The following is a 23,936-nucleotide window of genomic DNA, read 5'->3' as shown; positions in this document are numbered from 1 at the left end:
TTAAAAAATTCAGGACAGTTTAGAGGGTATCGAAATTGAATTTTCTGCAATCTGGAAAAGTTACAAAAATTCAAACTAACAGCAGCACTTTGAACTGTTCAATGGAACTCCAAAATAAGAATGAACATGTGTTTCTCTGACTGTACACATTCCTTTATTTTGAAGTGTTTGCATCACTACAATGGAACTGTAGGAGTTATTTTCATAGAGACTGGTTATCTGTTTATTATAAAATAAAGAACAGGAAATTATTTACATGATGGAAAAAGATTTCAGCACTTTAGTGGAATGGACAACTTCATGATACTGCAGCCATTTGAGAAATTTAGTCCACATACTTTCCAAGAATGTCACCGTCTCTAAATAAGTAATACTCCTGCAAATGGAGAGAAAAAAATAAGTTTATATCTGTTGCAGCCAAATCTCACAGAACTAGTAACTGTCTCCAGGGTCAGTAGCACTAAATATTGTAGTTACTGAGATTGATTTATTGCTGAAGGCTGAAGCCAATACTACACAATCAAAGGAACTATTAACCCAAGGACTTTTATAAATATCTGTTGCCCCGAGAGCCTGTCACTATGTTTCTTTCATTCCTGGGGATTTTTTCACCCCTTTGTGCAAGGCTCTGGGGTAAATTTTCCTGGCAGGAGCATCCTCGGAGACCATGTTCACGAATTCATGGGAGCAGTAACATTTAGTGATAGAAGGCTCTGGAATCTTCTCTCCTCCTCACCAAGGAGGACATTGCAGTCAGCCCTCTATATTTTTTTCCTCCCAAGATAAGTTGACAGGTAAAGAGAACCACTTTCTCTCTGCAGGTATGGGGAAATGTCAGGGGCAGAAGTGTTTCTCTCACAGCAGAGGATCACAGATGTGTAGTGTGCAAAAGCCACAGGGCCAGCTTGATGCTCCTCAATTTGAATATTAGCAGTTGTATCAGTCATTCAGTTTGTCAACAACACTATTCATTTTTTCACATGGCCTATTAGCTAGAAGGATTTTAAAATAATCCTGAATATTAGTAAACCAATTTAGCTTGCAATTATAAAGTTCAGCAAACAAACCTTGTCTTCCAGTACTACTTTAGTACCGCCATATTCTGGCAGCAGAATCTTCTCACCAACTTTTACACTAACTGGCTGAATCTCTCCACTCTAAAGGGGAAGAAAAAAACCTCATAAGTTTCTAGAAATATCTTACATTTGTTCATAACCACACACAGTTATTTAGGAAAATTTAAGCAGAATATATTTACTAACTGTTTTGCAGCAGAAGTACTAATCTTGGCGGAATCTGCACAGTACATTCAAATTCTGCATATTTTATTTGTCAAAACAACACAATATAATCATGCCAGTTTCAATAGTTTTGGTAATTTATTTCAAATACCTGTTAGCAAGTATGCCTGTAACAATACAGACAAAAAAAATCCCCCTAGAAGTAGAGAGTTTAAAAAACCCCTAGGACAACCCAGTTCCTGTTTCTTTGTTATGCTTGTGTTGGTGCCCGAGTCTGGGTGTGTCATGTGTGTCAGCTGGGCCCATCTTGGGGGAAAACTCTGCCCCTCTGGTCATTAATTGACTCATTTTTTGCCCTACCCCCACATGGTTACCATACAGTCTTACTGGACAAACCAGTTTGTGAGCCGCATGCGGCTCTTTTACCGTTAAAGTGCGGCTTGCAGAGCCCTCCAGGCTTGCCCGTTCTCCACATACCAGACTGCCTGTGGCGGGGTGGTGAGGCTAGGGGCTTCTGCCAGAGATGTCTAGTCTTCTGGGCATCAGGACAGGGCCAGAATGTAAAGGTTCACTTCCCACCCAATAGCTTGAGTCATGCCCCCCCCCGGCCCCTTTACCCTCAGTGTCCCCTCTCTGAAGCTCCCAGGTGTTAGCTCTGCATGGAGAGGCAGCAGTAAACTGCTGGGAGGGGCAGCTGCTTTAGCTCCCTGGGGAGAGGCAGCAGCAAAAGCAGCAACTCACCACACAGCTCCCAGCTGTTTTCCACTGCCTCTCCCCACAGCCACAGCTTGCAGGCTCCAGAAGCTGCTGTGCAGGATGGGGCCATGCGGCACCATATGACTGAGCAGGGCCAGCAAAACCAGTCAAAAATCAATTGGGGGGAGGGGGGGGAAGGGGGAGGAGACATCTTCCTCTTCAAAATATTATACTTATTGTTCTGATCAGACACAATATAAATTTAATGACAAACATCCTTTAGCTATTTTGATTTTTTTTCCAGATAACATTCCACTTTTATTTCTTTTATCCAAAAACGTTCGCATGGTGCAAAATCTGGACATATTTACCTTTCCTTTGGATCCTGATCCAACCGCTACTACTGTTGCTTGTAGCACTTTTCCTTGAGATTTTTCCGGAAGCATGATGCCTCCTTTGGATACAGTCTCAGCTGCACATCTTTCAACCAGAACACGGTCAAACAGGGGAAGAAACTTCCTAAATGCTTTCCCTGCCTGTTAAAATAGAATTTGGTATTTTTGTATATAAAAAGGGCCCATTCACATTTGAGACTGCAACAAAATTGCAATCCAAAGTTCCAAAACCATGATTTTACTATTTAAATAGCAAACTAAGGACTGGATTCTAAGCACCTGCAACTCCCACTGGTGTCAATGAAGGTTGCAGGTACTCAGCAGCTCTCTGAATTAGGCCCAAAAGTAAGTTAATATTTAAGCAAAAACAGAGCTAAATTATTGTTGTAAGAAGGTATCCCATAAGTCTATAGAAGGAATAGGCTCCTAAATAGTCTCAATATGTGCAATAGACAAGTTTAACAGTTAAAATGCACAGAATTTTAAATAAATTTTAAATAACTGCCTAAGATAACTTAAAACATTAACAGATGAGGAAAGCTTTAGGGAAACCTTATGTAGTTTAAATCTCTGTAGATCTAAAAAGCATAATATATGTTATTAAGATTAATTACTTCTGATTAAATGCAGTTCACATACAGATTGAAATCAGAGTCACCTATAGCTAAGATATAAGACACTTGTGGAACAGTTGGCGTAGTTATTTTAGCTGAATGCTTCAAAACCAAGAAGCAAAGATTAAGCATGTCACATGTTGGTCAAAGCTTTTGAAATATTCAAGTTTACAATCCATACAATAATTAAGGTACAATTTTGTGCTAAGTTATTTGGGAGAGAAGACTATTAACTCATCTACTTTTGCCAGCTTTTGAAGTTTGAGATAAGGTGTACAAAAAAATGTTTGAAGGAATGCCATTATCTGCAAAAAGTTTTGCAGATACCGTCCAGTGATTTTTACAAAAGTGTTAAGATTTATAATTTTGTGTAAAGTTTAACATATGATACATTTAAGTATATTACAAACATTGCCACTTTGCTTCTTGGAGAAGAAACAGACAGCAGGAGGGGGAAAGCAGCTCAGGATGGAGAAAGGAAACCCGAAGCTAGCACTGAGGATTGCAATTATTTTGAACTGAAGTTAGCAGGAGGCAATGGTAAAAATGTTACCAGCCTAGGGCTGTCAATGTCAGTCTTAACTACTGAGTCAGCAGGTAATAGTGTTTGAGATCACAGAGCAGAAGCCACATACCAGTCTGCCATCCCTACAACTTCACTAAGCAGGCAACACAAGAAAGGGAGGCACAGGGAGTGGGAACACGTTTTAGTTAAAAAATAATCAAGTTGTGGCCTGTGGAGAACTGCCAAGTCACATGGTGCTGGCTCCCTGCTCCTTTCCAGTTGCTTCTACAGATGTCTGGACGCCACAGCCTGGACACTTGTAGAAGCAGCTGGAAACTAGGAGAAGGAACAAGATGAGGTCCCTCCATTAGGGGCTGCTGCTACACAAGAAAAGAATAAGAACTGTCTTCACAGACCAGTGCTACTAACAGAAGCAGAGCTACTTGGAAGCAGGTAGCTGTTATTCACAAAAGTATTAGCTAATTGTGGATCATCCCCCATTTCTATTAAGACATGGGCAACACTATCAACATGCTGAAAACACTTAGTTTAAGTAACTTAGATTTAAGCATTTAGGGGCTTTTATACTAAATCCTGTTTTTTTGAATCAGTAATTTCTCTCACAGGAAAGACAGCATGAGGGAAGAATCAATAAAAGAAATGACAAGGAGTCTGGTGGCATCTTAAAGACTAACATTTATTTGAGCAGAAGCTTTTGTGGATAAAAACCCCACTTCTTCAGATGCATGGAGTGAAAATTACAGCTACGGGCATAAATATATATTGGCACATAAAGAGAAGGGAGTTACCTTTTTAAAACTCCTGTTGTTTTTGTGGATACAGTAACACAGCTACCCCTCTGATACAATAGCAGAAAAAAGGCAAAAGGAATTTTTCCCTCAAACTCTGTAGGCTTTAACATTGTCTAAAGACACATTACAGATGCCTAATATGAGCTCACTCTCTGTGTATTAAGTCTTGCTTCTATTTTTTTTTAAAACAACATTGTTTCTGATAGGTGACAAAGCAAAAACATTTTAAGAGAAGAACATCCTTGTTCTCTCTGTTTCTATCCCTGTAGCAGTTTCTACTGTATCTAAATGACCTTGTAACCATGCAAGGTCACTTTCATGGATAGGCCAAAAAGAGAAAAAATAGTTTAATTAATTTAAAAAGATTGTTGCTGGGTGAGTTACAGGTCAACTTGGAATACATGTTCACTTCAGAGGCTCCTGACAGCAAATTCCATTACAAAGGCATGCTGCCTTTCATTTCACAACTACTTATGGTAGCCAGAAGTTAGACACATTTCTGTTTCCACCAGCACACAGCAAGAACATGGTGTTTTGCTACAATCTCAGCTCCTATTCAGCTGGTGTTTATATCGGATCACTGGCTTAACTTCTCAAGGGGGGGTGGAAAGGCTGGCTCAGCAAGCCCGCCAAAGACGGACTGGAGGACTAGGTTCCGAGGCATGAGGTGCAGCCTTGCCCGGCGCTAGGCCACGCAACCCACCGACGCCCGTGCGCTCATCACTGCGAGGCTACAAGGGGGGGGGGGGGGGAGGAGAGAGACCCCGTGCCCGCTGGCTGCAAGGGGGCGGGGAGGGGGGGTGGAAGACCCGATGGCCCCCGTGTCCGCTGGCTGCGAGGGGGGCGGGGGAGGGGGGGTGGAAGACCCGATGGCCCCCGTGCCCGCTGGCTGCGAGGGGGGCGGGGGAGGGGGGTGCATAGACCCGATGGCCCCCGTGCCCGCTGGCTGCGAGGGGGGCGGGGGAGGGGGGGTGGAAGACCCGATGGCCCCCGTGTCCGCTGGCTGCGAGGGGGGCGGGGGAGGGGGGGTGCATAGACCCGATGGCCCCCGTGCCCGCTGGCTGCGAGGGGGGAGGGGGGTGCATAGACCCGATGGCCCCCGTGCCCGCTGGCTGCGAGGGGGGCGGGGGAGGGGGGTGCATAGACCCGATGGCCCCCGTGCCCGCTGGCTGGGAGGGGGGGGGCGGAAGACCCGATGGCCCCCGTGCCGGCTGGCTGCGAGTGGGCGGGGGGTGCATAGACCCGATGGCCCCCGTGCCCGCTGGCTGGGAGGGGGGTGCATAGACCCGATGGCCCCCGTGCCCGCTGGCTGGGCGGGGGAGGGGGGTGCATAGACCCGATGGCCCCCGTGCCCGCTGGCTGAGAGGGGGGGGGGACGGAAGACCCGATGGACCCCGTGCCCGCACAGGCCCACAGCCCAAGGGCGGCAATGGCGGGGCCCCCAGAGCAGCTCCCTCCCTTCCCACCACAACGTGCTGGAGAAGCAGGAGCGCGGCCCCTACCTGCGTCCCTCCCACCTACCCCGCGCTAGTTGCCGCAGCGCCCCCCCCCCGCGCGCAAGCCCGGCCCAAGGGCCCCCGGCCGGGCCGCGCGAGGAGAGGGAGACACTCACCATGGCGCACCGAGTCCCTCCCGCTCACCGTGCTGTGAGTAACGGAGCGCCGCGGACCCACACCTAATACACGTGGGGGGTGCCACTCTGACTGCGCATGCGCCACCACCTCCCCTCTGGCGCCGCGCGCGGGAAGGCGGGGCTATTTCCGTTGTCCCGAGAAGACACGTTATTTCCACGTTTATTTTTTACTCTTGCAGGCGCCTTACGCGCTAGAACCGGATTCTCTTTACAGCAGAGCCGAACACGAGCCTCAATAGTTCCTCGTTACACCCTGCATCGGGCCTACACCCGGAAGTGACGTAATACCACCTTTGACCTGTGGCGAGCATGAGCTTTCCAGAAGGTTCTGGAATTGGGAGGCCCCAAAACCTGTTTGATTCATACGCGAGTAGCCGGAGCTCACGCATAGGACGCACAGTCCCGTAGGCCCCGCCCACTCCCCGGCTGGGCACTTGAACGATTGGCGGAAAGCCGCGCCCCGCCTCCAGCTGGGCCAAACGTATACTGTTATGCTGGGTGCGGGGCCTGGCCGCACAGGACCCCACATGGGTCGCTGTCTGAGCGGGGGAGGGGCAGAGCCCGTGAGTGCAGTGTTCCCTCCAGGCTCCCGTCACTCAGTCACACAGCGCTGCGCTGCTCGTCCAGCTGCGGACCGCGGAGCCGCCTGCTGCCTTGCCCGCCGTGTTCAGGTGAGCGGCCTGGCGGCTTGTGCCGCTGAGGCGGGGCCCGGCGCGGACGCCTGTTCCCCTGCCGCTCTTGGCCGCGCCGGGGCCTCTACTCCCGCTAGCCACGTGCCTCCAGGGCGCCGCCCGGGCAGCCTCTGCAGGCGCGGGGCGGCCATCGGCGCTGGGGGGGCAGGGGACGGCTCCTCGCGGCTTCCCCGAGCCCTGCCCGCCGCCATGGAGCGCGCACGCCCCTTCCCGCACGTGCCCGGTGTCACAAGGCCTGGGCCGTGTGTGAGAGACCCTGCCCCCACCTGGTGCCCACGGCGGGGGACGGGGATCCCCGCCTCCAGCCCGCGGGAGCGTGGGGGGGGGATCCCCACCTCCGACGCTGGGCGGGGGGAGAAGAGAGGAGACGCCTGCCTGGGTGTGCGGTTTCCCCCTCCTGCTCTCCTTTGTGTGTGTGTGTGTGTGTGAGAGAGCGCGATTTTCCCGCTTCCTGCCCTTGGTTGTGTATCTGTGTCTGTGTGTGTGAGAGAGAGAGAGAGACCCCCTTCGCCTTCAGCCTGGGAGGGGGGTGTGGGGCTGTGTGAGAGAGACATACAGGGGGCTGCGCACGGCTTCCTGCGTGCTGTGTTCCCCTCTCTTCTGCGCTGGAAGCGTTACCGGCCCTTGGCTACCCCTGCGGGAGTGGCGGCATCGCCCTGTGAGCGGCATGGTGTCATGCCTTTTCGTGCTGGGCTGCAGGTACAGCCTCTCCCATAGTCTCTGGGAGAAGGGGCCTCCATGCGGGTGGCTCCGCTGGCTATGCAGGTTGGCTCATCCAGCAGCAGGGGGCGAGTGTCTCGTGACCTTCTTGTGTCCTGATGGAGAGAACCATGTGGAGGGGGGATAGGCCTGGGTTCTGCAGACTTTCTCTGCCAGGCTGTTGATACTGTTGCAATTTTCTTGTTAGTTTATCACCAGATGCTCTCACCCTTGAACTGTTCGTTTTTCACGATCACATTCTAATAGCAACTTTTAGGATTTTTATGCTGATAAAGCTGCTGAGCTCCGACAGACATTTTCTTCTAACCTGCTTGTCTGTAATAGTCTCAGTGAAATACCCCACTTTTCCTGCTTTATCATACATAATACTAGTAGTCTCACAACACTCGTCATTGCTGTGGCTATAATCTCTTCACATACAAAAAGTGAACTTCACAATGCTCTCGTGAGCTTGATAAACTTTATTCCCATTTTACAGAAGGAAAAAATTGTGACTTGCCCAGGATCACACAGTGAGTCACTGGAAGAGCTGGGATTAGAATCCAGGGGTCCAGACTCCTGGACTTTTGCTCTAATATCCAACTGTTAGAAAAATTGGGACACTAAAATATTTGATCGGTCACAGCTTTCATTTAAAACTCAAAAAAACTACTAGTAACTTGTTGTTTGCTCTAAATGTTTGGAGGAGTTTGAGAACAAAACACAGGAATATGGTGGTTCAAAGTACTGTGACACAATAAAACTAATGCAGTATCTTACTTTTTTCCTTCAGAAATGCTCCGTTTATCAACAGTGCTACGTCAGATGAGGCCAGTGTCCAGAGCACTGGCCCCACACCTACTACGGGCCTATGCAAAAGATGTTAAATTTGGAGCAGAGGCTAGAGCTCTCATGCTACAGGGAGTAGATCTTCTAGCAGATGCTGTAGCTGTCACCATGGGACCAAAGGTATATTAAAAGCTGTTTTTTGTGTAACGTGAATACTTGTACAGTACATTCCAGTTTTATAAACTAATTAGGGATTGAGGAGTTCATAAAATAAAAAAGTTATCAAATGGACCATTTCAAAATTACAGTAGGTACAATCATTCAATCACTGTGTACATAACAAATGGTGAATGTATCGTGTGCCACACTCTTATTAGAGGGAATTGAATCTCTTCTTTGCTGCTAAATCTGTTTTTCCAGCGCCACACAGCCACTTAAATGTTGGCTGGACAATTGACGTCACATTCAGTGGATGGAAGATGATTTGTAGCAGGATATATTTATGGTAGTTAGCGTTAATGGGGTCTGACTAAATTAGAAGTGTCCTACTCAGTTAGAACCTAGTCCTGTTTTAAGTAATAAACCCATTGGTGATGAGAGGAAGCTAAGTACTTCCATCACACAATGTGAGTAGCGTAGCTTAAGTGAACATACAGTGGGGGAAATAGAGGCAGCTTAACTGCCTTCAACAAGTTTAGGCTTTCAGACGACTAGCTGTTAAGTCCTGCTGGATCATATGATGTTGGAATAAGACAGTTTGGAGAGGGTTCATGCTTAAAGCAAGGTCATGGACATCAGTACACAGCTGTGATACATGTGATACCCTCAATATATGGATTCAGCCCACAATATATAAGTAGGTTGAGAGCCACTTCTCTAGGGAGTATAAATTTCAGACTTTGTCAGCATTGGTTTCATCTTGACTTGGCCTGGTAAATAAGTAAGAGCAAGCAAGTCCCAAAGCTGTAATAATAAGGGTGGATGATGGGTGAATGCACCTTTAGGGCCCAGTTTTGCAAATGTTTATCCCAGTGAGTAATCCCATTGAATGCAGTTGGACTACTCCCATGAATATAATTATACACATTAGGTGTTTGCAGGATTGAGGCTATATATATTACTATAGAATATTTGCATGTAATCGAGTTTGTCTCCAAAGGTAAGTGTTCCATCACTCAACACTCCTGAAATTTTCTTTTTAAACCAAAAAAACAAATCAGATATCTATCAGCTTGAGAGAAACTTTCAAGTGGGGAGGAAATTCTGCTTTATTTTTAAAAGCCATGATATAAATGATCTACATAAACACAACCAACAGCATGTGAGAATGGGTTTCTCAAAGCAGTTATTTTTCATGGTTAGTGGCTGCGTAGCTTATGAGAAATGAGTTGGTCTGTCCATTTATTTCTTCATCACTATGACAAGATGAGCCCCAAGCCACAAACTGCACCATGATGTGTGTGCCTGTCTGTTTCCTCTTGGTCCAGCCATTAAATAAACTCTTTTTCAATGTTCAGTTCAAAGGCCTGTCTGTAGTCATAGTTTATTCTTGTATATATTGAATAATCTGCAGAACCCTCATGATAAAATCATTCTTTCCACAATCCCAAAGTACAGGAGATTCTCGGCTTTTTTTCCATACCCCTTTCTGGAATGTCATCTGTCATGTTCCAGAGCTCTGGTCTCCAGGCCATCCACTTGAGAGGTCCCAGATTTGTTTCCTTACCGTGACTATTCTCTGGTAGCCCCAAGACAAGTCTCCCCTATGAGAACTCCCTAGCAGTGTTCCACTCACCCAGGCCTCCCTGACTGAGCCATTCTCCTGACTTGCATCAATCCTATTGTTTCAGGCTATTCTTCCCTTTGTGTCCTAGGGGCCTTTGTATAAGCTTTCTTGTAAGTCAGCAGGGGTTCACCAGCGTTGGCCAGTCCTCACCACTAATGTTCTGTACCTTTTGTTCTTCCTGGTGGCTCTCTATATCAGCTCTCCTTTGCTGCTTCTGTTTCTCCCGGCATCTGTCCTTTCCTCCTCACGCAGCTGTCATCTGTCCCTCTTCTCACTTTCTCCTTTATATGGCTTAGGTGTCTTCTCTTAACCCCATTCGGAAGGTAACTAATCAATCAGGTGCATTGGTCCCTGCCTCCTCTTGAAGGACCTAGTCACCCTGTAACAATCGGAGTTGGCACCTTTTCAGCTTTTCTGAAGGGCAAAGGTGTAGTGGATGTAGGTGAATGGCTAGCTTCTCAAGGTGAGGGCTGAGAAAAAGTGATGAGACTGAGGTCACCTCTATACCTAAAATGCTGCCGCAACCCCCAGTGTAGTTGTGCTTCTGTAGCCCTTCAGTGAAGATGCTACTATGCCAGTGGAAGATGACGTAGTTAATCTACCTCCGCAAGAGGCGGTAGCTGTGTCAACGGAAGAAGCCCTCCTATTGACATAGCGCTCTCTACATTTAGGTTGGTATACCTGTCACTTGGGTGTGAAAAATTCACACCCCTGAGCAATGTAGTTATACTGATATAAGTGTATAGTATATACCTAGCCTCAGTATGGCCCTTTTCTGTAATGCAGCTGTCCTGTGGGTGGGCAAAGGATTTCAGTACTGTCAATTGATATCTTTTATATTAAATCAGCTCTTTAAAAATCATAGATGTCAGTGCACTCAGTCCCCCACCCCATAATATACTTTGTTTGTGGAAGTTGGTTGGATGCTCTCCTTTTAAAATGGTACCATATGCTTTCACTGATTTCTGGCCCCAAATAGAAGAACCATTATAAATCTCACTCTCTGACAATGGAAACTAGGAGGAAAAACTTTCCTCTTCATAAAAATAAGTTTATATTTTGAGTTGGCACTATTAACAAATTTGTGTCTCTTGGTGGAGAGTGGCTGTTTGAGGGTATGTCTACACTGCAGTAAAACACCTACAGCTGGCCCATGTCAGCTGGCTTTGTTTGGGCTGCAGGGCTATAAAATTGCAGTGTAGATGTCTGGGCTCTGGTTGGAGCCTGGGTTTTGGGATCCACCCCCCTTTTGGGGTCCCAGAGCTCCACAAGCCCAGGTCACCCAACATGGGCCATCCGTGGGTGTTTTATTGTAGTGTAGACATTGTACGTTGTTTAGATGTGCCAAGTGATAAATCTGTGGTAATCCCTTTTGTCTGTGCTGCTTGGTATCATTTCAGTTAATTTACCTCTTATGTATGTTGGATGATTTTAGGGTAGAACCGTGATTATTGAACAAAGCTGGGGAAGTCCCAAGGTAACAAAAGATGGTGTGACAGTAGCCAAGGCAATTGACTTGAAAGACAAATACAAAAACATTGGAGCCAAGTTAGTTCAAGATGTTGCCAACAACACAAATGAAGAGGCAGGAGATGGAACTACTACTGCAACAGTATTGGCACGTTCCATTGCCAGGGAGGGCTTTGAAAAAATCAGCAAAGGAGCTAATCCTGTGGAAATCAGGAGAGGTAAGAATTTAACAATCTCTTTGTCACTAGTGCGCTTAAGGTTTTCTATAACATTTATCTCGTCAGTTTCTTCTCTCTGCTTCACCCATGGCAAATTTGACTGGTGTTTGAGAGAACCTGGGTCCACTCGAAAAAGCCACATGACCCTTTTGGGAAGGGGCAGAACATAGAAATGAGAAACTTTGCTGTCAAGTGGATGAATTAATATTGTCAGGCCTTACTTTTTTAGATACACACATTTTATATAATCACTGGATCGTATTTACTTGTCATTCATCACAACAGATCTCAGTAAAATCTGTCTTCTGATAGGCTTATCTTATGGAAGTTATAAATCGGGGAATGTTTATACAGTCCTTAGTATTATGTGCCCAGAGTATTTCTTTTAAATTCTGTGTAACTTCTTTTCCAAGTGGTATCTTAGCTATCTCTGCTTTTCTTCCTCCCTCACTGACTATTCTTTATGCACTTGCAATTTAATATTGATGGGTCGTCTTTTAAAAAAAAAAAAAAAAAAAGTAAATCTGTTAGTGTGTTGTTTGTAAGATTGGGACAGGCTGTCCTTTGTCCTTGAAAGTGCATGGCCTAGAAACAACAAAAACGTAAGTACTCTACTTTGTATACAAATGGGGGGAAAAAAGGATATGTTGCTGCTCTTGCATTGTTTAACTTGCATTCCAATTTTGAGGAATTTTGAAGCTTGTCATTGGACTTGACTGTTCTGTACCATGTAAATAGAATTCACCTGAGTAACAATAACTATCATATTCTTCTATCAAGGTGTGATGCTAGCAGTAGATGCTGTCATTGCTGAACTAAAGAAACAGTCCAAACCTGTTACGACTCCAGAAGAAATTGCTCAGGTGAGGCTTCATTCCTTCTCGGTTTACTAGTTTTCTGTAACTGTCATAAATAAAAATTTCATCCAACAAGTGAAGATGTGCTATTAAGAGTAAAAATAATTTTAATGGAACCAGTTAAATTACAGGTTGGGGTATATGACATCAACTTGCTATTGTGTTGATCAGACTCTTGTTGCATTTTCAATTTGAGTTGTAATATTTTATCTTTAGGTCTCTGTAGCCTGCATGAGCCTTTAGTGCTCTGCCTCAGCTTTCTCTAGCTGGTGTGTGTGTTCGTCCGTCCTGGGGGAGGGGGGGAATGTGCTGGGGCCCAGGCCATCCCCCATGGGGGCAGGGCCACCCAGCTTGGCTCCAGCCCTATCCCAGGCTGGGGCTCCGCTCCTGGTCCCAGACCCACCCCCAGCTGCAGCATCCTTACTCTGGTCCGCATTTCCCCACCCCTACGCTGGAGTCATGGGGGGCATGTCCCTGAAAAGTTTATGGACCACTGCTCTATGAAGACCAGCTGCCTGCTCTGAGGCTGTTAATGAGGCACAGGAGGGCTGGACCATTGGCCTTTAAAGGGTCCAGTCCACTCTCTGATAACCAGCATTGATCTTCAGCTGACTCGTTAGCCTCCCAAGTAGGTTCTGTCTTCATGTCACAAAATGCCAAAAGTGACTATTGCTATCTTGATTCACAAGTGAATACTACATATATTGAGAAGAGAAACAGCTGTATATTAAACTCATTTGTAATTGTTCACTGGCTATCTATGGGAGAAACATTAATGTCTGTGGTTAGATTTCTAGACTTCTCAGTTGTTTAACATGAGATGAAGACTTGGTGTGGAACCTAAACTCTAATTTGTACTAATGAAAAATGGAAGACTTCCGTGAAAAGGCTGTAGCTTTTCACATATCTAATATTCCATATCTAATCATGTGGCAATGTTAATGCTGAAGTTATCATGTCATGAATTACATCCTCTTGTTCTCTGACCTGTAACTCTTTAGTCTTATTGCTCCTGTAAAAACTGTCCCTAAATTTAACTTCTGTAAATAGTGGATCAATCAAGTGCTAAAGGGAAAAATAACTAACATCTCATTGAAGGTTGCCACAATCTCAGCAAATGGGGACCAGGAAATTGGCAACATAATCTCTGATGCAATGAAAAAAGTTGGACGGAAGGGTGTTATCACAGTTAAGGTAAGAGTAATTGTTATGCTCGTTGAAAATAAACTTGCCAAGTTAGAGGAACATTTGCTGAAAGCACAGATAACCAGAGTAAGAAGTGAACTCGCTGCACTTGTAGCTTAAACTCCTTCCACTTTATTCTGAATTCCAGACCGTCTGTATGTTGTTGGTTCTTGTTTTGTATGGCATTACTGCATGTACTCTGTCCTCACTACAGAACTCCAGTAAATTGGAGTTGGATTAGGGGTACATAGTGAGCCCAACAGCTTATTAACACTGTCATAGTTTTGTCTCATAGTAGATAGGGAATAGTGCAAAGAAATTAGAGAACACAACTTTTTTTAAGAGGACTGTTGCTTGCTCTTTATAGTCCAGATGATATATAGACAAAAATTATGCAGTGATTGTAACATCGGTATAGTAAATACAGGGACATGGAATACAGTGAATGGAAACTGAATCAGTGATGAGTTGGACTACAGAGCAGATACATATGTCTAAACTAATGTGACGTGCTGAATGGTTCTCAGTAGCCTGGTTATGAGACATACCAGTATTTCCATGGTGCATAGTACTTTTAAAATCTCTCAAAGATAATTGGGAGAATGTGGTGGTTTCTTAACTGCAGTAAATTGAGCTAAGAATGACTATACTGGCCAACAATCACTAGTTCGCAAGCTTTTTTTCTTTTTCTTTTCCTTCCACTGTTTAAGTAATCTAGAACAATAAATACTGCTAACTGGTCAAGATAATTTCTGTTAAAAGCCTAATACAGGATGAATTTAGCTATAAAAGTAGAGGTGAATTTTCTTCGTGTTTTTGATCTAATTCTTGTGAGACATTGTTTCCACCACAGGAGGTAAGGATGTGTTTTACACAACTCCATTAGAACACAATTTGTGTGCGCCCATACTTCCCCCTCTAGGGACAGTATCACTTTTAGATTGACCCCTCTTTCTCTCCCTCGTTCTCTTTTCCCCCATAAAGGGTAGAGGACCTAAGAATACAACCACAGTGGTGAAGGTAGCAGAGAGACTTGAATTCCATGGTGATTGACATGTTAAAAATATGTGCATAGAAGCACTTTAGGTACTACGTAAACTATAGATTAAATGTAAATTTGTATCGCATTTAAACAGGATGGAAAAACCCTGAATGATGAGTTAGAAATCATTGAAGGTATGAAGTTTGACCGAGGCTACATCTCACCATACTTCATTAATACAGCCAAAGGTGAGTTTGCAAAAGTTGTCATCGAAGTACCTTGTGCTATAACCTGTATGAACAAAAAGAATGTCTTCCTAGAGAGCTTACAATATAGGTAAAGTGAATCTTGGGTAAAGTGTCAACATTTATCCTTAACTTTTCTGAACCCAAAGATGTTTCCCTATTTGTATTCGGTTAGCTGCTTACTTTTTGGACTAAAACAAGTTTTTACCTTTTGTTGGCTGTATTGGCTCTGTAATTGGTGTGTGTGAGCCAGAAAACACAGCCTAACTTTCTGATCCGAAGTTGATAAGTTATCAGAACTGGCATTAAAAAAAAAAATCTTGCTTACAAGAAAATGCCATGCTGGTCTCTTCAGAGTGTAATCACATGCTAATTAAATTTAAGACTTATGTTTACATGGAATAGAAGTATCATTTGATCTTTGAGAAACATAAGTTTATTTGCGTGGCTAGTTATTGCATTCCCTTGTAGAACTAGAGCATTCTTTCGTAAGTAAGGGCTGGGGAAAGGTAAAATCACCTTCTCTTCACAAAATGAAGTAAAGGGGCAGGATAATGTTGGTGGGTGTTCCTTTGCCCCAGAATATACATGGATGCGTGCAAAAGTTTGTTCTTACCCAAAAGTATTATTTGTGTATATGTTGTTCAGGGTTAAGTCCATCAAATACAAATTGAGGACGTGACACATTTGTGGCACAGCAAAGTGCTAAAATTCTTAAGTGGCTTGCTCGTGTGCAGTAGTTTGTTCAACTAATTCTGACTATGTAGGAGTTTTCATGAGAGAGAAAATAGAAATGCTACAAAATCACAAACTGGCATCAGGTTTCAGGAGTAGAAATATTACTTGAAACTAGTTTTCATTCTATCTAATATAAATGTAAATGGAGAGTGTAGTGGCCAGATTTGATCAGACTTGGGGATTGTAAAGGGTACCTTCATATATACTTGCTAAAATAGAACAATTAGATAGTTCAAACAATACTTATTGCCTCTGCAGGACAGAAATGTGAATTCCAGGATGCTTATGTCTTAATCAGTGAGAAGAAAATTTCCAGTGTTCAGTCCATAGTTCCAGCTCTTGAAATTGCCAATGCTCACCGTAAGCCTTTGGTCATTATTGCTGAAGATGTTGATGGTGAAGCCCTCAGTACTCTCGTCTTGAACAGGTAAGGCTTGAATAGGTGTACCTCTGTAATAGAATCTTGTCAGTCTACTTCAGAGTCAGAAAACTGTGTCTTTAAAAACAGCAGATGTTCCTGCACGGTTTACTCTGTAGAGCAGTAGGACCAAATGTATCTGTCTGAACTTGACAACTTTTGCTTCTTATTTAGGTCTCCTCTCAGCAATGCAGACAAACAGTAACAGCTGTGAATAGCCCCATTCATCTAATTTGGGTGATAACTCTGAATCCTAGTGATTTGATGGTTTCATTGCTAATCAGTTTAGTAGAAAAAGCCAATTAATGGGCTTGTGGGATCCATTAAGATGGCATTTTTGCTTTGTTTGTCTTACTTACACTAAAATATCTTCATTTAAAACATTCTTTTGTTCTCTCAGCTACTGTAACAGGGAAGTGTAAACAGTTTAACACTTTGTTAGAATTAGTGTTCTCACTGAACTTTTTCTTTTCAGATTAAAGGTTGGCCTCCAGGTTGTTGCTGTAAAAGCACCAGGTTTTGGTGACAATAGAAAGAACCAGCTTAAGGACATGGCAATTGCTACGGGTGGTGCTGTAAGTAAATTATATGCATGTGTTTGTAAATATGTAAAAATGTATTCACTTTGTGGCCAAGCACCCATTTGATTTTAACTTCCTACAAAATGCTTCAGAGGATAACCATTTGAGGGATTGGTAACAGGGTACAACCCTTTTCAGGTCACTGATTGACATTTGGGCCAGGTTGGACTGTCATGCCATTGTATAGCATGGTAAGCGGCCAGTTGTTCTAGCTGGTTATTAGGTGTCCGCTTCACATCTGCAGTTAGGGTGACCTGATATTTCACTCTTGTGATCTGGACACATTGGGGGGGGGGAGAAGACAGACACGGGTGCACAGCCCCAACCATAGGCACACTGGTCCGCCTGGCCCTGTGCTACCAGCGTGCCCCTTCCTGTTGGGGGTGGGCCTATGCTGCACCACACAGCTCCCCTGCCCAGCGCCCCCTGGATCCACTATGCCCAGAGCCCCCTACGACCCTTCCACCACAAATGCACAGTGCTGTGTGCACACACACCCAGCTGCCCAGAACCCCTCACTCGCTAGTTTCCCCACAGCCCCACCACCACAACTACACAATGCCCCACACAGACCCCCAGTACCCTGACGCACACAGATCTCCCCCAATGGCCCCCCTTCCCTGGCCGTACTCACCAGCCCTGCTGGGAGGTCTCTGGCTCCTAGGGTGAGAGCAGCGAGAGGAGTCTCCAGATGCTCCACGTGCTGTGCCCGCCACAAGCGCAAGTTCCGTGGCTCCCAGTGGCCGGGAAAAGCACCAGTGGTAGCTGCCAGAGCCATGGAGTGGGGCTTGCAGGTGCCGGCAGCACACAGAGCCCCCACCTTAAGAGTCAGAGGGACCTGCCAGGGGGCGAGGTGGGGAGTCCCGGTGGTGCTTACCTGGTGTAGCTCCTGTCCCGGGAAGCATCGACCGGGCAGGTCCCTCTGGCTCCGAGAGTCACAGATTGTGGGGGCAGAGGGCTCTCTGCCCGCTCCCGGTGCCTGCAAGCTCTGCTCTTGCTGGCAGATGGGCGCCAGGAGCTGCCCCAGGAAGCAGTAAGTGATGACATTGCGGCTGTGGTTCAGACGGTCCCGATATTGGGACAAAGGGCGTCCCGACCAACGTAAGGTCAGGACACGGGACAGGTCCCCTAAAATCAGGACGTCTGGTCACCCTATCTGCAGTTCTTGTTAATAGTCTCTTCAACATATTGGATGGACATGGAACTGTTCTTGTTCTTAGGTCATCTCTCCTTAAGAGACACTTGATGTGACAGGGCGCTGTGAGAGAACTTGCACTGTGGCTGGCTTTTTGCCTGTTTTGGAACTACTGTATTGTAAAAAGCTTTAATATGCAGGGCAGTCAGATTGGCACCTTGCAGAGTCTGATTTATGCACTTTTTCATTTAAAATGTTAATGTTTTATGTATGAGTAAGTTTTGAGAGCTGTAGTGCAATGCAAAATGATCTGTTTGTGATCATTAAATAGCTTTTTCACGGAGTGCCTTTTATCACATCTATACCTCCCAAGTAATCTTCAGGTTAGTAGCTAGGTGGCGCCCAGGAAACTTATCAGAGTTGTTCTGGAAGTTTTTACTACTTATAAAACTGAACAAAAGCATTACCAAAATTAATGTTAGTGAGCATGTCGTGACTTCTAGAGTTTGGTCTTAAGGAGCATGTAGTGTTCTGTTGGGTAGTTTAATTTTATTTGTTTTTTAAAATCTATGGCAGGGGCAACTATAATATTAGAAAGCCATCTTTATATTTTTTTTGTATACTAGTCTAAAAACACGGCAGCATTATACAAGACCCAAACTAATTCTTGAAAATGATAGGCTTCACTGCAGTGTAAAAGGAACAGGATAAACAAAATGTAAAGTCCCCTAAATTCCATTATAATAATTGCAGGCATCAGTAACATAGGGAAACTCCTTGAAATGGCCTGACAGTGTCTCTGTAACACAACTATCACACCTGACATGCTGGAGATAAATGTGCAAACTATTCCTTTTAGCTGGTAACTGCTGAAGGTCTGTAAATTAGAATTTTTATTTTTTTTTTAATGGTGGTCAAATTCATCACTATATACAAGCATTGATAACAGAGTTAGGCCTGTCTATACAGGGGAACTTTCTGGTATAGCTGGAGCAGAATAACTATTCCATTAAAGCTATTCAACTCTCCCATGTGGCAAGTCTGTTTTGGAATAAAATCACCTATTCCAGAAGAATTATTCTGCTTCAGAAGCAAAGTAACTATTCCAGAATCGTGTCCATATCAGGGAGTTAAAACAGAATAGTTATTCTACTATAGCTGTGCAGGGAAATGTCTCCATGTAGATCAGGCCTTAGCGTCCAAGCTTTCATATGATCTATTTCAGGTATTTGGAGAAGAGGGTTTGGGTCTCAATCTAGAAGATATTCAGCCTCATGACTTTGGTAAAGTTGGTGAGGTCATCGTGACAAAAGATGATGCCATGCTTCTGAAAGGGAAGGGTGAAAAAGCTCAAATTGAAAGGCGTATCCAAGAAATCATTGAACAATTAGAAGTTACTACAAGTGACTATGAGAAGGAGAAACTAAATGAACGACTGGCCAAACTCTCTGATGGAGTAGCAGTACTAAAGGTGAGGAACTTTTAAACTTCCTTATTAGACTAAAACAGCGGCTCTCCAACTATGGAGCAGGCCTCCCAAGGGAGGTGCAATTCGTGTGGTGTTTTGGTTTTTTTGAGAGAGCTCTGGCTGTCAGTTCTAGGTGGCTGGGGCTTCTGCAGAAGGGGCCATGCACATCTGGGAGGTGGGTAAAGGGGACAGCTGGAGCCCCGCCATTGAGGCTCTCCTCCCCTTACTTGGAGGTGGCAGGGCTCTGGCTGTCCAGCCTCGGATGGCGGCAGCAGCAGCAGCACAGAAGTAAGGGTGGCAATAGGATGCTATGTCTGCTGGGAAACGTGATATTGACTAATATCACTTTCCACTTTTCCACCTTCTGTACTGCTGGTGCAGCGCTGCCTTCAGGGCTGGGTTCTTAGCCAGTAGCTGCTGCTGCTCTCTGCTCTACCTTCAAGCTGGGTGGCGGGATATGTATTGGGGTGGGGGCATAAACTACTACAGACACAGAAGGGGGCACTGATCAAATAAGTTTGAGAACCCCTGGACTAGAACTATGCTATACCAAATAGACAACAACAGCAAAATTTTACTTTTCACTAAAGATCCATTTTAGCAGTCACATCACTTTGACTCTTTAAATGCTTAGCAGAGGTGTCCTCTTTAGTCTCCATTTCTAAAGTGCCAGAAAAACCCCACTACTTTAGTCAAACCTGATAAATTGGACCTCTGCTACATGTTTTTCCTTGTCAGGATTGCTTAAAATAGGGTGACATTCCTGTTAGAAATTACATTACTTTACATGCCTTTTTTTTCCCCCTTGAGAGAAAAACCTCCCTGTCTAGTTGAAGCAATTATAGTGAAGGGTGTATGGTTATATCTTTGGTACTTAAGATTTGTCATGGAGAAGCTGTGCCCTATAACAACCCTTGCTGGCTGAGCATGGCACTACCAAAACTCCCAGCTCTCCACCCACTGGTCTGTGCTGGGGGGATGTGGCTTACCCCTCCAGGCAAGTTACAAACTTCACCCCTTCTGATATAGCAAAAGTCCAACTACAAAGTCCCCCAAACAGAAAAGCTCTTCTACTCTTTAGGTGTTGTCGTCACACCACCCTGTTCCCATCCGCTTTCTGGGCTACTTTTGAGTCCTTTTTCTGACTAAGGGATAGAGTATTCTACCTCAGTCTGGTTCCCCTGCTGTACCATTCTGGGTCCCTACTGGGCTCTGTTCCTTCTATCCTTTAGAACAGGCTGGCTCCTTAGGAGTACCTGGTCTCCTGCGGACCTGGGCTCAGTGGAGCTTGCCTTCTCCCTGTAGTTCCAACCAGTGAGTCTCTCAGCCTTCTTATAAGGCACAGGTGTCCATTAACCTATCACCTCTTTAATCCCACCCCTTCAGGCTGGGAAGCAGCTAATTAATTATGGCACAGGTGGGGCTGATTCATCTTTCCTCTAAGGGGCCAGGACCCTGTGACAATTTGCAATTTAACAACATTTATGTAATCCCTTAATGCTTCCCTAGGTGCAGGAGTGGGGTTTAGTTGGTCACATAGGACCCAACACTGTTGACATTAAAGTTAATAAAGACTGCTATCTTTATAACTTCGGATCATCGTACTTGATACTCTTATTGGGTGTCTGAGTTGGATTTATTTGCCACTTTGAAGGGTCAAAACTGGCAGACATTCACTGAGACTGGGGAGCACCAATATGTGCCAGTGGTCTTCCTTTTAAGATTAGTAAATGTGTATTCCAGAGTAGTGCCAACTGCAATTGTCCCTTACCTGGCTGAGCGTGTTAGTTCAAGAGAGGCAGTTTGGCTCACTATTTAAGTTTGGAGGCTGTGGAAAGGCCAAACTGCTATATGAAGTGGTGCTAAGTTGGTAAGTAGAAATTGCCTAGTAGCTAAGGCACCTAGCTATCTGTGGGTGCTCTTAGACTAAAATGAAGGTCTTAATTCTTTGTGGCCACTAAGAATCCACAAGATGCTGTTTACATGAATAGGGCTGTAAATCATTATCTACAGGCTTAATTTCCTGAGACAAGGTGGGTAAGGTGTTTGTTGTACCAACCTCTGTTGGAGAGAGACAAATCTTTGAGCTTACACAGATCTTCTACGGATTTCATTTTCTGTCACTTCAACTGGATAAGGGATTCTTACTCTGATCCATTTTTACAGCAGGAATACATATTTTTGCTTTTCAAGGATGGATGAAGTGATCCGTTTACACCTTTAGAAATATAAAGCATCTTAATTGCAAGAGGCTCTACAACTAAAGTACATATAATTTTTTGAAAAAAGAAAAGGAGGTCTTTGTGGCACCTTAGAGACTAACCAGTTTATTTGAGCATGAGCTTTCGTGAGCTGTAGAAATTACAGCTGTAGCTCACGAAAGCTCATGCTCAAATAAATTGTTAGTCTCTAAGGTGCCATAAGTACTCCTTTTCTTTTTGCAAATACAGACTAACGCGGCTGTTACTCTGAAACCTATAATTTTTTGACCAATTTCTTTCTTGCTTTTTGGCATTCAAATGGAAAAGTCAGTTTGTTACTGATGTTTAACTGGCCCGCAGTGCTTCTGAAGTCTGAAGCACTTCCTTGCCTCTGAGAATGTATGGGGACTTTACGCAACTGACGAGATGTGGCTCATTTACTCTAGGTTGGTGGCACAAGTGACATTGAGGTGAATGAAAAGAAAGACAGAGTTACTGATGCACTGAATGCTACTCGTGCAGCTGTAGAGGAAGGTATAGTTCTAGGAGGTGGTTGTGCATTGCTTCGATGCATCCCAGCACTCGATGCTTTAACGCCAGTCAATGAAGATCAAAGAATTGGTAAGCAAACTACTCAAGAATGGATTTAGTTTGAAGATTAACATTTTCCTTGTGATACCACTTACCTTCAAAAACAGCTGTTCTCTCTAGGTTAGAATACAATTCATATCAATGAGTCCTTTATGTCTGGTTAACGAGGAACCTTTGACACTCCTGATGATCTGCTATATATTAAAAATGGGAAGAAGCGTTCCTTCTGGTCTAATTTAGAAAAAGCAGGCAAACAGCTATTCTGAGACTGGTATTTAATGCAAGAGAACTAAACTATTACTTTTCTAAACAGTTAAACAAAATGGGTGTCTCATAACAATTGTAGTTAAAATTAAAGATTGAAAACATTTCACTTAATTTGGGGAATCTAATGTGACAGTGGCTTCTAAAGATTCTTTATCTCAGAGCAGATCATGCTGTACCAAGTTTTCCTAACCATGTTTTGAGTGGGGAGTGTTTTGTCTTTGGTTAGATAAGTTCATAGCTTATTTTCAAGAGTGATAATGGTAATTTAAACAGGTGCTTGAGCCTTGTACTAGTAGTGACCTCTCTTGTAATGCTGCCCAGCAGTAGGTCATTACCTAACACTTTCCTGGAAGAGGCAGAAAATCGTTTTTTCTCCTTGTAACTTTTTAGCACATCAATAAGTTAGAGTACTTGACTTGCAGTAGAACGCATGGAGAATGCACTGTATTTAGAACACTAAAAATACTTTTTACAGGTATAGAAATCATTAAGAGAACACTGAAAATTCCAGCAATGACTATTGCTAAGAATGCAGGCGTTGAAGGATCGTTGATAGTTGAAAAAATCATGCAAAGTCCACCTGACACTGGGTATGATGCAATGCTTGGAGACTTCGTAAATATGGTAGAGAAAGGAATCATTGACCCTACAAAGGTAATGTGACCTTTTTTTTTCTCCAAAGAACATTATGGTTGTACCTTATTTTAATGGAGGGAGAACTAGTATTGAATTTTTTTTTCCCCCCCCATTCTCTTAGGTTGTAAGAACTGCCTTGATGGATGCTGCAGGTGTTGCTTCCCTTTTATCCACAGCAGAAGCTGTAGTTACTGAAATTCCTAAAGAGGAAAAGGAAGTGCCCATGGGCGGAATGGGTGGAGGAATGGGAGGTGGCATGTTCTAATTCCTGGAATACTGATCCATGGTGAACTGTGATGGTTGAGACTGACAGTTTGCTAAAACTTCAGAAGTCAGTGCAAGGGGTGGATAGTGACTGAAGTGAGGCTGGTGTTTAAAAGAATCACTGTAAACATTAGTTACTGGATTTCATTTAACTCATGTAACTGTTTACAGTCACTGTCCATGCCTACAGATAAATTATTTTGTATTTTTCAATAAAGATATTTGTACATTCCTGCTACTGGGTGCAAGATCCACATACGTGTTCTGCTTTAAATTTAATCAAATTAAGGCACTTGAAATTCTGTTTAATCAGAATTTATTGGTGCTTCCCACTACTAAGCAAAGTTCTGATGAAGTCATTGTGTGCAAGACTTAAATTGTACAGAGACAAATATACAATTATGTGACAACCTCTATGTAATAAAAGATTGTTCAAAGTTATTAAATGTATCGCCTTATTCACCTGTCCATAAACCTTTAACAATCAAACTTAATGCTAACAGGGATCACATTTAAAGTCTGCTAGAAATCTGACTGTTAGTGCTGGGAAGGGATGGAGTATTTGTTTAAGAAACAATCCTCCCCTCCATGGAGGGTGAGGTGTAGACCACAAGCTCAACTGACAGTCCTTAAGAAAAATTAATCTTAAATTTAATGTAGTTGAAGTAGTAAGCTATGGACAGGGACTTGTCACTCTGCCTATTGAGTACTAATCCTATTTCATGTATTGGATCCTTTTAGCAGCAGTGTTGGGAAAACTGAGGGTATGAAAGAATAAATTGCCTGTGATATTTCAAAAGGAATCTTGTGTTTTCTAC

At 44.1% G+C, this 23,936-nt stretch overlaps 2 protein-coding genes across 3 annotated transcripts in view; one reads left to right on the top strand and one right to left on the bottom strand.

Annotated features, from left to right (window-relative positions):
- LOC125645160 (MOB-like protein phocein) overlaps positions 1 to 6,165 on the bottom strand; it is a 35,159-nt gene extending 28,994 nt beyond the window's left edge. Inside the window, exons 1-4 of one of the 2 annotated variants that reach the window (XM_048870336.2) lie at positions 5,876 to 6,086; positions 2,309 to 2,473; positions 1,068 to 1,157; positions 132 to 376 (exon numbers count right to left, since the gene is read on the bottom strand). In XM_048870336.2, coding sequence (XP_048726293.1) covers positions 326 to 376; positions 1,068 to 1,157; positions 2,309 to 2,473; positions 5,876 to 5,878 — 309 coding nt within the window. In that variant the 5' untranslated portion in view covers positions 5,879 to 6,086 and the 3' untranslated portion in view covers positions 132 to 325. Of the gene's footprint in view, positions 1 to 131; positions 377 to 1,067; positions 1,158 to 2,308; positions 2,474 to 5,875 lie in introns of those variants that run through there. The other variant, XM_048870337.2, reaches the window with a different exon arrangement.
- Positions 6,166 to 6,405: 240 nt separating this feature from the next.
- Positions 6,406 to 23,564, top strand: HSPD1 (heat shock protein family D (Hsp60) member 1). The gene is made up of 12 exons (XM_048870327.2): positions 6,406 to 6,567; positions 8,081 to 8,256; positions 11,298 to 11,550; positions 12,331 to 12,413; positions 13,506 to 13,601; positions 14,729 to 14,822; positions 15,816 to 15,984; positions 16,451 to 16,550; positions 18,917 to 19,162; positions 21,807 to 21,981; positions 22,694 to 22,872; positions 22,976 to 23,564. The coding sequence occupies exons 2-12, from the start codon at positions 8,083 to 8,085 to the stop codon at positions 23,117 to 23,119; spliced, it is 1,713 nt and encodes a 570-aa protein (XP_048726284.1). The 5' UTR covers positions 6,406 to 6,567; positions 8,081 to 8,082; the 3' UTR covers positions 23,120 to 23,564.
- Positions 23,565 to 23,936: the final 372 nt, after the last annotated feature.

Source organism: Caretta caretta, chromosome 11 (genome assembly GCF_965140235.1).
Source record: "Caretta caretta isolate rCarCar2 chromosome 11, rCarCar1.hap1, whole genome shotgun sequence".
NCBI classification, from domain to species: Eukaryota; Metazoa; Chordata; order Testudines; family Cheloniidae; genus Caretta; species Caretta caretta.
The sequence above is the reverse complement of the archived record's forward strand: the minus strand, read 5'-3'. Positions and strand labels throughout refer to the sequence as shown.

What these genes read in the sequence shown, in the direction of transcription:
- HSPD1 (XM_048870327.2), top strand. Translation starts at nt 8,083, where the DNA reads ATGCTCCGTTTATCAACAGTGCTACGTCAGATGAGGCCAGTGTCCAGA. An exon ending in CTGTCACCATGGGACCAAAG is followed by an intron (nt 8,257 to 11,297) that starts GTATATTAAAAG and finishes GGATGATTTTAG; the next exon opens with GGTAGAACCGTGATTATTGA. An exon ending in CAATTGCTACGGGTGGTGCT is followed by an intron (nt 16,551 to 18,916) that starts GTAAGTAAATTA and finishes GATCTATTTCAG; the next exon opens with GTATTTGGAGAAGAGGGTTT.